The sequence below is a fragment of the Penaeus monodon genome, chromosome 7, assembly GCF_015228065.2.
Source record: "Penaeus monodon isolate SGIC_2016 chromosome 7, NSTDA_Pmon_1, whole genome shotgun sequence".
Taxonomy (NCBI): Eukaryota; Metazoa; Arthropoda; class Malacostraca; order Decapoda; family Penaeidae; genus Penaeus; species Penaeus monodon.
The window spans coordinates 36,560,442-36,574,283 of record NC_051392.1 but is presented as its reverse complement, the minus strand read 5'-3'; the positions used below and the strand labels follow the sequence as shown (position 1 = coordinate 36,574,283).

Below are 13,842 nucleotides of genomic sequence, written 5' to 3'. Positions count from 1 at the left end.
CTCCAACAGTTAGCTTGGATGCAAGCGATATCACAATACCTGTGCCGGACCCACCCATCAGCGAGGAACCTCCTACCCTAATGGAGGTTAGGATGGCGATTTCCAAGCTGAAATGTGGGAAAGCTCCACACATATGTGATATCCCTGCTGAACTTCTAAAGGCTGGGAGTGAACCTATAGCTCGGGGCTTGCATGCAGTCTTGACTGCCATCTGGCAGTCCACTACCATTCCCCCTGACCTTTTAAGGGCCATGGTCATCCCTCTCTGGAAGGGGAAAGGGGATCGCTGGGACTGTACCAACTATACTGCTCACATACCAGGCAAAGTTTTCGCCCACATTCTTCTGAAACGGATCTGCGACCATCTGCTAAGGCACCAGAGATCGGAGCAGTCTGGATTCACTCCTGATAAGTCCACAATAGACCAAATAATAGCGCTTCGAGTAATTGTGGAACGCCGTCGTGAGTTTGGTCGTGGGTTGCTTGCAGCCTACATCAACCTCAAGAAGGCGTTTGACTCGGTGCATCGAGAATCGCTATGCGAGATCCTGAGACTCAGGGGAATTCTGACATGGATTATTGGCCTAATAACAAGCCTATATACCGGTACTGAAACTGCTGTAAAGTGTGGTGGGGGCCTGTCCAACTTCTTCCCTGTTAATTCAAGGATGAAGCAAGGCTGTGCCCTTGCACTAACACTTTTCAACACCTGTATGGACTTGATAATGGGCAGAGCTACTAGCCAAAGTCAGTGTGGAGCAACACTGGGCAAGATGAAGGTCTCAGACCTTAACTTTGCCAATGATGTTGCTATCCTATCTGAGACCCTGGAGTCACTGATGGCGGCTCTTGATGCATTTAGCAATGAGGCAAAGCCCTTAGGCCTAGAGGTCTTCTGGACCAAGACCAAGATTCAGGACTTTGAGGTTCTGTTAGGGGAACCCGTTCAGTCGATCCATGCTTGCTAAGAGGACGTTGAAGTCACAGAGATTTACACAGCTTGGTAGCATAGTCCACATCTCTGGGCTGTCAGACCAAGAAGTCATTAGACGGATTGGTCTGGCAACAGGATACTGCCAATTTTGCTTTATGGAAGTGAAACCTTGATGCTATCTAGTGCCTTGGAGTCTCATCTTGATGCCTTTAGTAACAAGTCTCTTTGCCAGATCATGGGGTACAGTTGGTAGGGCGTGTCCAACCTATGGCTACACCGTGAGACTGATGTAGGACTTGTTACTTGCATAATCCGGGATCGCCAACTCAGGCTATATAGGCACTCGTTTCCCTGTGGCTGACCCTGCCCATCAGGTTATCTCTTTGTGAGATAACCCTGGGTGGAGGAGGAATGTGGGACAACCCAGGAAGTCATGGCTTGGGCAGCTCGACGAGACTTGTCGCGAGGAGTTAGAGATGGGCTAAGGGCCTGCCTGAAGATTTGCCATGAGGGACCCTCGTGGCTGGAAGTGAAGGGTGGATGCGGCCATGCGCCCCCGTCGGCGTTAGCCCCTTGATGATGATGATTATGTAAGTATAAACCCACACACATGTGTATGTATATATGTGTGTTTGTGTGTGTGTGTGTGTGTGTATGTATGCGTGTGTGTGTGTGTTTGTGTATGTGATTTTACATACACGCACACATGTACACACAATATATTGTATATTACTCCTAGGCTGTTAACATAATTCCCATACATATCGGATGATTGACAAAAATGGAAAAAGAGGAGGAAGATCTCTCGCAATCGCCAATAGGACCGCTTATCGAACCTCGATTAGATCAGTTAACGAAACGGATCAATTTATCAAGTAAATTGTTCAGCGACGGTCATGCGGGTGGGCGTTTCCATATAAAAGGAAGCCTGGGTGCTGGAAGGCCAGTGTCATTCCCCAGCATCACATCCACTCGTCAAGTCAACTCTCAAGCGTTCTGGCTGCGTGAGTAGAAGTTGCATTTGTATTTCTTATATCAAGTGTCTATTCTTCGTGCATTTTGTGATGGAAAGAACTTGATTGCTGAATGTGGCGTTTCACTTTTTTTTTTTTTTTTTTTTTGTATTGACAGGCAATGTGGATTATCCTTGCTCTGGCTGCCTCCTGTAGCGTCATGAGTCTCGCAAGAATCATGGATCCCGGCCACAGCCGCCCTCCCCTCCAGCTTCCTTCGTCGCCTTCCTCTTCGACCTCGACGGGTGCGGCCTCGGCTCTCCGCCTGGCCAAGCGGGAAGCGTTCGACCCTTCGTGCAAGGGCATCTACAACCGCGCCATCTGGGCCAAGCTCAACCGGGCGTGCGAGGACTGCCAGAACCTCTTCAGGAAGGAACCGGCCATCTACGACGCCTGCAGGTAACAAGGGAAGCGGGTTTGGGGGGAAGCACTTCTTGAAGTGTGTTCACTGTTATATCTCGCCATAATATAACTGCCAAAGTGAGGATTCTTTTCGGGATCCTAAATCTACTGTATATTATTAAATGAAATTTGAAAACAGTAAAAGATATAAACTAAATAGACTGAATATATACTATACTAACGATTTTTTCTTGTTAACAGGGAGAAATGTTTCGACACAGCAATCTTTCCTGCGTGTGTGATCGAACTCTCTCTCAATCTGAACGAATACATGTTCGAAGCAGAGTTAATTCGCGAGCTTTAAACGGAAGATGCTAATGGCTTGCAGATTCACTCGGAAACCAGGATGTGAAATGATATCGATTTATGTAATACACGTTGGGTATAATTTTTTACCGTATTGAAAGTAAATACTGTATTGTGGTTGTAGGTTAGGCTAATGAAAGGCCTATTAAATGAATGTTAACTTGGATTTATATGTACACAAAGTTAAATGGTGTATCACCAAATGATATTTCAAATAAAGTTATTGTACATTAGATATTATTCCGTGATTTACCTAAAAAGAAGACTTTTTTATGCATCCAAAGTCAAGGTACACCATTTATTTTAGATTTTTTGTCACCTTTTTTTGTTTCCTGATACTTTTTCCTTTAATATTAAAAAGAAGAAAAAAAAGACTTTTATGGAAAAGCTTTCAGACCGAAATGATTTTCTGAGTGTAGCGTCATATATTTTCTAAAGTAATAGATTGTTTCCTGTTATCTCAATCTTGTCTGCCAGAGATCAAAAGCGTTATCGTAATTTCCTTTAAAAGATAGATAATTACAAATTAAAGAAAGAGAATTTGTTTATCATTAAGCTGTCAATTTTGTGCAGTTTAAGCCGTTGCAAGATATCAAAAGGCAACAGAATTATATCTTATAATGAATTAAAGGGAAAAAACATAACCGTACTGTATATTTTAATCTAATTAAGCGATTGTAAAATGTCACGTTAAATGTTATAACCCAGCACTCTCACAGCACACTCTGCACTCTTACAATCTATATTTGTAAATGCTACCATTTTCTAAACTTTCAGACATTTTCCAGACATCTCTCATTGCAATATCCAGGAATAAATAGCGTCTCAACGTAAGCAATAGTAACCCTGGGTTTGCTACACTTACACTATTTCGTCACATAAAGACAGCCAAAAACACAAAGAGGCAAATGGAAGTTTATACACGGTTTCAAAGGGTAGATCAAACACCATGTTTAGTGAAAAAACGTTGTTATTCACCCATATGTTTAAAAATTACTTAGCTTTTATAGCTATATGCTCTATTATACTGCGTGACGTGGAGCAGAAAATTCACTAAGATTTTTTCTAAAAAATGTTAAATTTGAAAGAATGAAGGACCAACCAACACATCCTCCGACCAATGTTAATTAAAATTAAAGCATTTGGGTTTAATTACTATGAACAGTAAAAAAAAAAAAAAAAAAAAAAATGTAGGGAGCGGCAGAGGTCGCGTGCACCCAGAGTGACCGCCCGAGGCATAACCTCAGGCGAGCTTTCCGGATAGGCGCTTGGAACATCTCCTTGCGGCAGGATGAGCGGTTACCTCTGCTGTCGAGGGAATTGGAGCAACTGGGAGGTGAGGTGGTTGCCCTCTCGGAGGTGAGAAGACCTGGCAGCGGCACGATCAGTATGGGTGGGTACAAATAAAGAAATAAAAAAAAAAAATAAAAAAAAAATAAAAAAAAAAATAAAAAAAAAATAATAATACAAAAATAATAATAAATAAATAAATAATAAATAAATATTCCCTTAATTACTCAGATCATGTTGGGGTTCATGAACGTTGGGCTGAGTATTTTGAGCAGCTGTACCAGATAGACCCTCCAACAGTTAGCTTGGATGCAAGCAATATCACAATACCTGTGCCGGACCCACCCATCAGCGAAGAACCTCCTACCCTAATGGAGGTTAGGATGGCGATTTCCAAGCTGAAATGTGGGAAAGCTCCACACATATGTGATATCCCTGCTGAACTTCTAAAGGCTGGGAGTGAACCTATGGCTCGGGGCTTGCATGCAGTCTTGACTGCCATCTGGCAGTCCACTACCATTCCCCCTGACCTTTTAAGGGCCATGGTCATCCCTCTCTGGAAGGGGAAAGGGGATCGCTGGGACTGTAGCAGCTACACTGCTCAGCATACCAGGCAAAGTTTTCGCCCACATTCTTCTGAAACGGATCTGCGACCATCTGCACCAGAGATCGGAGCAGTCTGGATTCACTCCTGACAAGTCCACAATAGACCATATCCTAGCGCTTCGAGTAATTGTGGAACACCGTCGTGAGTTTGGTCGTGGGTTGCTTGCAGCCTACATCAACCTCAAGAAGGCGTTTGACTCGGTGCATCGAGAATCGCTATGGGAGATCCTGAGACTAAGGGGAATTCTGACATGGATTATTAGCCTAATAGCAAGCCTATATACCGGTACTGAAACTGCTGTAAAGTGTGGTGGGGGCCTGTCCAACTTCTTCCCTGTTAATTCAGGGATGAAACAAGGCTGTGCCCTTGCACCAACACTTTTCAACACCTGTATTGACTGGATAATGGGCAGAGCTACTAGCCAAAGTCAGTGTGGAGCAACACTAGGCAATATGAAGGTCTCAGACCTTGACTTTGCCAATGATGTTGCTATCCTATCTGAGACCCTGGAGTCACTGATGGCGGCTCTTGATGCATTTAGCAATGAGGCAAAGCCCTTAGACCTAGAGGTCTTCTGGACCAAGACCAAGATTCAAGACTTTGGGGGTCTGTTAGGGGACGTTGAAGTCACAGAGATTTACACAGCTTAGTAGCGTAGTCCACATCTCTGGGCTGTCAGACCAAGAAGTCATTAGACGGATTGGTCTGGTAACAGACCAATCCGTTTTGCTTTATGGAAGTGAAACCTTGACACTATCTAGTGCCTGGAGTCTCGTCTTGATGCCTTTTGTAACAAATCTCTTTGCCGGATCAAGGGATACAGTTGGCAGGACCACATGTCCAACCTATGGCTATACCGTGAGACTGACGTAGGACTTGTTACTTGCATAATCCGGGATCGCCAACTCAGGCTATATAGGCACTCGTTTCCCTGTGGCTGACCCTGCCCATCAGGTTGTCTCTTTGCGAGATAACCCTGGGTGGAGGAAACCTGTGGGACAACCCAGGAAGTCATGGCTTGGGCAGCTCGACGAGACTTGTCGCGAGGAGTTAGAGATGAGACGAGGGCCTGCCTGAAGATTTGCCATGAGGGACCATCGTGGCTGGAAGCGAAGGGTGGATGCGGCCATGCGCCCCCGTCGGCGTTAGCCCCTTGATGATGATGATTATGTAAGTATAAACCCACACACACGTGTATGTATATATATGTGTGTGTGTGTGTATGCTCGTGTGTGTGTATTTGTGTATGTGATTTTACATACACGCACACATGTACACACAATATATTGTATATTACTCCTAGGCTGTTAACATAACTCCCTTACATAAAGGATGATTGACAAAAAGGGAGAAAGAGGAGGAAGATCTCTCGCAGTCACCAATAGGACCGCTTATCGAACCTCGATTAGACCAGTTAACGAAACGGATCAATTTATCAAGTAAATTGTTCAGCGACGGTCATGCGGGTGGGCGTTTCCATATAAAAGGAAGCCTGGGTGCTGGAAGGCCAGTGTCATTCCCCAGCATCACATCCACTCTTCAAGTTGTCTCAAGCGTCATGTCTGGCTGCGTGAGTAGAAGTTGTGTTTGTATTTCTTATATCAAGTGTCTATTCTTCGTGCATTTTGTGATGGAAAGAACTCGATTGCTGAATGTGGCGTTTCACTTATTTTCTTTTTTTCTTTTTTGAATCGACAGGCAATGTGGATGATCCTTGCTCTGGCTGCCTCCTGTAGCGTCATGAGTCTCGCAAGAATCATGGATCCCGGCCACAGCCGCCCTCCCTTCCAGCTCCCTTCGTCGCCTTCCTCTTCGACTTCGACGGGCGCGGCCTCGGCTCTCCGCCTGGCCAAGCGGGAAGCGTTCGACCCATCGTGCAAGGGCATCTACAACCGCGCCATCTGGGCCAAGCTCAACCGGGCGTGCGAGGATTGCCAGAACCTCTTCAGGAAGGAACCGGCCATCTACGGCGCTTGCAGGTAATAAGGGGGGGGAGGGGAAGCACTTCTAGTTCACTGTTAAATCTCGCCATAATATAACTGCCAAAGAGAGGAAAGTTGAATTGAGGATGAAAGACAAAGTTCATTGTAACATTCTTTAACGGGATCCTGAATTTACCGTATATAGTTATATGAAATTTGAAAAAAAGTAAAAGATATAAGCTAAATAGACAAGTATACACTATACTAATGATTTTTCTTGTTGACAGGGAGAAATGTTTCGACACAGCAATCTTTCCTGCGTGTGTGATCGAACTCTCTCTCAACCTGAACGAATACATGTTCGAAGCAGAGTTAATTCGCGAGCTTTAAACGGAAGATGCTAATGGCTTGCAGATTCACTCGGAAACCAGGATGTGAAGTGATGTGAATATCGATTTATGTAATACACGTTGGGTATGATTTTTTACTGTATTGAAAGTAAATACTGTAATGTGATTGTAAGTTAGGCTAATGAACGGCCTATTAAATGGCATTATATGCACATTGCCAAAATAGTTAAACGGTGTATCACCAAATGATATTTCAAATAAAGTTATTGTATATTAAATATTATTCCATTATTTACCTAAAAAAAAAGTCAAGGTACACCATTTATTTTGGATTTTTGGAGCTTTCAGACCGGGATAATTTTCTGAGTGTAGCGTAATATATTTTCTAAAGTAATAGATTATTTCCTGTTATGTATATTTCATCTCAATCTTGTCTACCAGAGATCAAAAGTGTTATCGCAATTTCATTAAAAAGATAGATCATTACAAAATAAAGAACGTGTTTATAAAATGTCACGCTAAAATGTTATAACCCAGCACTATTACAGCACACTCTGCACTCTTACAATCTATATTGTAAATGCTACGTTTAGTACTCATGCCTTATCCAGACGGTCATTAAATTCCCTTATTTAGTTCTAGCCATTCAGTGCCATGGGAATTTGATATAGGCATGTTTAATAGTTTATGTATAGAGAAAAAAGGGTTTGGTATTTGAGAAAGGAGACGGAGTTATTGCCAGCGATGGTGACCGCAGCTTTGCTTTTGTATTATTGTTCCCTGGGGGTTTAACTTTTAAGCAGTGTGTTTTTTTTGGGCCCTTTTTTTCTCTTTTCCCCCCCCCCCCCCTTTTGACATTAGGGTCTTTTATAATTAGAAACAAACAAGGGAACGAAAAAATAAAAAAAACTTTAATTTTTTCCCTTAAGATTTTTTGGGTTGTTAAAGGGTGTGTTCTGTGATCTGTAAACGATCATTGTTAAGGTGGACTTCCCACTTCAGAGAAACCCTTTTCGCCCGAAGTCCTCATAAAATAGGGAAAATTTAAAACCAAATTAACAAATTTTCTAAATTTTTAAAATGAAGAATAGTTCATAATGGGTTTTTCGGCTTTACACCTCGTAACATTACAGGCCCCAATACAGTAGATAAAAAATCCACAATAAAATACAGACAAGCCCACATCTACAGAATACCCCGGTTTACAAAATAGTTTCAGTGGAATGTAGTTTTGCGGGACGGCCCAGGTAAAAAAAATAGAATTCGGGGTTTGTACACTTACAAAAATTCTCGTCACAAAAGGGAAAAGAAGTGAAAAGGGGGTTTTGGGGGATGGAGAGGGGGAAAAAATGGGGGGTATGGGGAGGGGAGGGGATGGATGATGAGGACAAATTTCGTTTGGGAGGTAAGAAAAGGGAAATTTAAAAAGGGATTTAGGAGGTGGTGGGGAGAGGGATATACAAAGGGGATGGTGTTCAGACGAAGGTGTAGAGGATAGGTGAGAGGAAAAAAGAAAAAAAAGGGGAAGAAGAAAAAAAGAGGAGGACAAGGAGGAGGAAAAAGGGGGAAAGGAAAAAGAAAAAGAAGGGGGAAAAAAGAGGAGGACAAAAGAGGAGCGGGAAGGAGAGGGAGGGGGAAGGAAAAAAGGAAAGGGGAGGGAGAAGGAGGAGGAGGAGAAGATAAAAGCAGAAAAAGAAGGAAAAGGAAGGAGGAAAAGGAAGAAAAAAAAAAGAAGAAAAAGCCAACACACAAAATACAGCACAATCCGCGGGAAATTCGGGGGGGTCATTTCAGATGTGTCAGAATTTTGGGGGGCCCCGGGCACCCAATCAAAAACCCTCGGGGGAGAACAAAGGACCATGAGCCCGGCCCATTCGTGAACGAAAAGCACTGGGTCAAAATTCGTTATGGGTAACAGAAAATACATATATGCAGCCAAAATTATAATGAATGAAAAATTAATTAAAAAAAACAAAAAAAATTTATGAAAAAAAAAAATAAATTATGCTACATACATACATAGGCACACACTCACACTCACAAAACCACCACACAACACACACACACACACACACAACAAAAAAACACACACACACCAACACACACAAACACACACACCCCATTTTATATATTTCTTTTTTAAAATATATATAATATTATATAAAAATATATATAATTTAATTTGTATTTTTCCTCTCCCTTTTTTCTCCCTTCTTTTTCCCTCACCTCCCCACCCCTTTTACCCCTTCCCCTATTCCTTCGTTTTCCTTCCCTCTCCTCCCCTGTAAAGCTCGGGGGCCCGAGGTCGGCCCCCAATCTGAGAAAAAGGGTTATCCTCCCCTCTCTTACCCCCTTCCCCCCCAGAAGCCGTAGGTAGTCGATTCCGGCCAAACTTGGCTCCCGGGCGTTGTCACCCAACTCACTGCCAAAGGGAAGGGAATAAGGTAATGGTCATGGAAATTTGTTATAGTGGGGGGGAAGGTGGTGGTAATGGTAAGGGGAACGGGGGAAAAGGGGAAAGTCAAGGAAGGGTAAAAAACAATCCATGGGAATGAAAGCAACTTGAAGAGCAAAATTCACACCAACAGAAAAGATGAAAATAAAAAGTATGTGTTCGTGTTTACTTATATATTGAAATTGTGTTTTTCATACAAGGTGTGGCCCCGTGCGGGGCGCGCGCGAAGGCGGGGGTTTTTGTGTGTGTTTTGTGTGTGTGGGGTGTGTGTGTGGGGTTGGTGGTGGGGGGGTGTGTGTGGGGTAACTGGTGTGGGGGTTGTGTTTTTGGTTGTGAGCTCTATAAAATATCCCCCAAAATTTGTTGCCACGCACGGGTTTTTGTTCCAAAGCCCCCCCTGACTTCCTGCAGCCCACGGCGGGGGAAGGAGGACAAAGGGGCCCCAAGTCGGCGCGAGGGGTAAAGGGGGGCCCGTTTTGGGCGCGCGGGTTTACGGCGACCGGGGCCCGGGGCCCTCCTCCCCGTCCAGGCCGTGGGTTTTGCGCAAAAATGTCCCTGGCGGTGGGGGTGTCCCTGCGGGGGGGGGGGGGGGGGGGGGGGGTTAATAAATTGGGAAGGTTTTGGTTTTGTGTTTTGTAGTATATATATTTTAAAATATAAATATGTTTTGGGGTGTTTTTAAAACACACACACACACACACACACAATATATATATATTTTAATATATTTTAATAAAAATAATTATATAAAATATATATATTTTATAATATATTTTATATAAATATATATATATATTTTTAAAATAAAAAAAAAATGAGAGGGAGGGGAGAGGGGGGAAAAGAGAGAAAAGGAGAGAGAGGGGAGAGAGAGAGATCCCAAAACAATTAAAACCCTAATACAAAATATATTTTTATGTTGTAGGGAGTGTGAACGTACCCCAAATCGAAAGTTTGCCTCCCATAGAGACCGGGGAAAAAGGGGGGCCGGGGCCCGCCGCCTCCGGCCCCCCCGGGCCCTTTTTGGCCCCCCCCGGCGGGCCAGGCGCCCCCAAAGGGTCCCGGCCCTGGCGGGAGAAACTCCTTTGGGGAGGCGGGGACGCCCCCGCGGATCAACTGGGAGGCCGGGGCGGGTTCGGGGGGCCTTTGGGGCCCCACAGGGGGGCCGGGTAGCGCTCGGGGGGGTCGAGTCGTCCCTCCCAGAAAAAAAAAGGGGAAACGGTCAGAACTAGGGTTTGGGTTTTGGGAAACCAGCGCATTTTATTAAACCGCCTTTAAAGAGACGGTGGGAAACCCCAAAGCAAAACGGATGGATAACTAATCGCTGGCCCTTTGTGAGATCTCACCCAAAAGTTCGCCTAAAAGGGAGGGGAAAGGGAAAAACCAAACCCATGGGGGGGGGGGGGAAGAGACAGATGGTAAACCCGGGGATTATTTTTCGGAGCTTAAGAAAGGCAGACCAAAATTGTCAAGGGTCCTTTGGGTTTGGAAAAACTTTCAGGAACAACAAGACGTTATTTTGTTATACATACCCTAAAAGGGTTTAAAGGGCGCATATCGCAGGACTTGGGGATTTGGGGCGGGTTTGTTCAGGGGGGCTTGGGAGGATTCCCTTTGCGGCTGGTGCGGTCGTTGGGGGGTTGGCCCCCGACCACGGGACCGGGGACGACTCCCACACCTGCCAGGAGGGGGGGTTTCGGTTCACAGGGTTTTAAACATCTCGAGAATTTCCCCGGGTTTTTTTCTTTTTAAAATCAAACCAATTAATTTTTTGTTTGGTTTACTTTTTACTTCGAGTTGCTCCTTCCATTTTAAATTTCTACGTCTACTTTACTTCTTTTGTTTCTACCCTTTTACACTCACATTGGGATTTTTTTCCCGGGAGGAGAAATGTGACAGCTACCCCAAAGGGGGGGCCTCGCAATATCCCCTGCCGCCTGTGTTACTCCCGGGGAGCGGGCTAAAGGGCAACAGCAAAATTAATAAGAGTAAAAAACATTGAAAAAGCAAAAAAGGCATTTTGTTTTTTAAAATGAAGGAAAAAAAGGGGCTACAACTTTCTTCTGAAAATTTTAACCCCATATTTTCTCCAAAACTATCATCCCCCCCTTTACATTAATACAGTGAAAAACAAATGCCACATTTTTCACCATACACACACACCCCCACAACACCACACACACACACACACAACACCACACAAAAAAACAACAAAAAAAATATATATATATATATATTAAAAGAAAAAAAAAAAATATATTATATATATATATATAATATAATATTTTAATTTTGTGTGGGTTTTTGGGGAGAAATCCCCGGGGCTTCCATGTTTTGTTAAAAGATATGTGTTGGGTTTTTTGGGTGTGGTGGTGTGTGGTGGGTTTTGGGTTGTGTGTGGTGGTTTTGTGGTTTTTTTTTGTGTGTGTGGGGTTGGTGTGTGTGGGTGTGTGTTGGGGGTGTTTTGTGTGGTGTGGGAAGTAATGCAGGCGCTGGGTCGTTGTCGGTACATCTGAAAGCGGAAAAGGGGGGCAGTTTTACCCAGGGTTTTCCCAAAAAACGACTGGCGGGTTCCCCCCAAAAAAAATCCTTTTTAAAAAAGAGAAATTTCTCCTTTTTAAGGGGTTTTGGTGGTTTTAGTGATTTTTTTTTCTCTTATTTTGCAACCCTGTTTTCCTTTGGGGGAGTGGGGCCCAAACTCCCCGTCCAAAGAGAGGTATTGATTACTTTTCCTCATTTGTGCTTATTAAAGGGTCCCTGCAAACCGCACCTCTTTGGGGGTCGAAAACACGCCCCGGCCACGGCAGGAGGGGAGGGGAGGGCGAGGGGAAAGGGGCAGGGAGGGCGAGAGACGAAGCAGCTTTCCCCCAGCACTTCTCCTGACGGCACCCCCAAGGGGGCGATCCCCTTTGCAGCCCGTAAGCCAATGATTGAAACTAAAAAGGGAAAGATTTTTTTGTCTCAAAAAAAAAAAAAATTTTTGGGTTTTTTTTTTCCTTTAATTGTCTGTATGTATCAAAATTTTATCTTACAGTTTTCCGGGGAAATATCTGTTTATTTTTTCAGGGAAAATAGCTTTCGTATAAAGGGAAAATTTTTTCTTTAAAGCGTTTAACGAAAAAAATGGACCCGATCCGAAAGGACAATAAAAAAAAATAAAACAAAAATGTGATGGGGGAAAATTTAAAAAATCTAAAAAGGGAAAAAAATTTAGAATCCCACCCCGGCTTTTTTTTCCACTACAGATTTTTACAAATTTGCTTTATCAGTTTAAAACGGAATTTAATTTATAAAAAAAAAAAAAAACCAAAAAAAGAAGAAAGGGATGACACAAGACAAGACTCAAAAACACCCCCACACACATAAAACACCACACAAATATATATATATTATATATTAATAATTATATAATAATATATATATAATTTTTATATAATATATATTTTTTATATTATATATATAATATATATATAATTTTAATATTTTATATATATTAGGGAAAAAGGGGGAAAAGCCCCTAGTAGAAAATGAAAATTTTGGCTGTTTCCCTTTTTATCTTTGTGTACAGTTACTTTGTTTGTGGGTTTTTTATTTAAATATATTTTAAAATAAATTTTATATATAATATATAAAATATTAATTTATTACACCCCAACCCCCACACACACACACAAAACACACACCCCACACACACACACACACACACACACAAAACACACACACACTTACACCACACACCCCCACACACACACACACACACACCCACACACCCCACACACACACACACACACATTAAAAAAAAAAAAAAAAAAAATATTTTTATATATAATTATATATATATATTATATATATATTTTGGTTTTGTGTGGTGTTGTGGGTGGTGTGGGGTGTATAAACCCCTATACATAAAAACAAAAAAATGGGGAAAACAAGGCTTTTCCCCCCCCCGCAGGATGGCCTTTGGATGCTGGCCCCGCTGATGGCCCCGTCGTAGGTGATGTTGTTGGGGGCCCCCTTGGGTGGAGGCGCCAAAAACCGGGGGTACGTCGAATCCCGTTGGCGTCCCACAACTTTGGGCCCCGTTTGAAGCAGTTTTACGCGGTTTTTTGAAAACGAGGGTGGCTTCCCCCGCTCCCTGGAGTTGAGGGTGATGTGTAGGTGTTGCAGGAAAAAGTTGCTCAAGGGGTCCCCTGCAAGGAAGGGATTTGTGGGGTTTTGGGGATTGATTTTTTCTTGTTTTTTTTTTCTTTTTTTTTCTTTTGATTTCCAATGTTTTAGGTTTTTTGGGGAAATTTTTGGGGGTTTTAATAAACGATGTGGGGGAGATAGGGGCTTTGGGTTTTAAAAACTTATTAAATTTTATGGGTTTATGTTTTCAGAAAAAAGTCTTTCCTCCTCTTTTCCCCTCTCTCTCTCTCTCTCTCTCTTTTCACTCCCCCCAACTCTCTCTTCCCCTCTTCTCTCCTCCTCCTCTCTCTCCTCCTCCTCTTCTTTCCCCTTTTTCCCTTTTTTCCCCCCCCCTCTCTTCCCCTCTTCCCTTTTCTCTCTCCTCTCTCTCTCTCTCCT

At 43.1% G+C, this 13,842-nt stretch overlaps 1 protein-coding gene and 1 pseudogene across 1 annotated transcript; both read left to right on the top strand.

Moving 5' to 3' along the window:
- The first annotated feature begins 2,064 nt into the window (after nt 1-2,064).
- On the top strand, nt 2,065-2,890 carry LOC119574880 (crustacean hyperglycemic hormone B-like). Its single transcript, XM_037922156.1, has 2 exons — nt 2,065-2,346; nt 2,551-2,890. The coding sequence occupies exons 1-2, from the start codon at nt 2,069-2,071 to the stop codon at nt 2,651-2,653; spliced, it is 381 nt and encodes a 126-aa protein (XP_037778084.1). The 5' UTR covers nt 2,065-2,068; the 3' UTR covers nt 2,654-2,890.
- Nucleotides 2,891-5,399: 2,509 nt separating this feature from the next.
- LOC119575616 lies at nt 5,400-7,041 on the top strand (annotated as a pseudogene).
- The last annotated feature ends 6,801 nt before the right edge of the window (nt 7,042-13,842 follow it).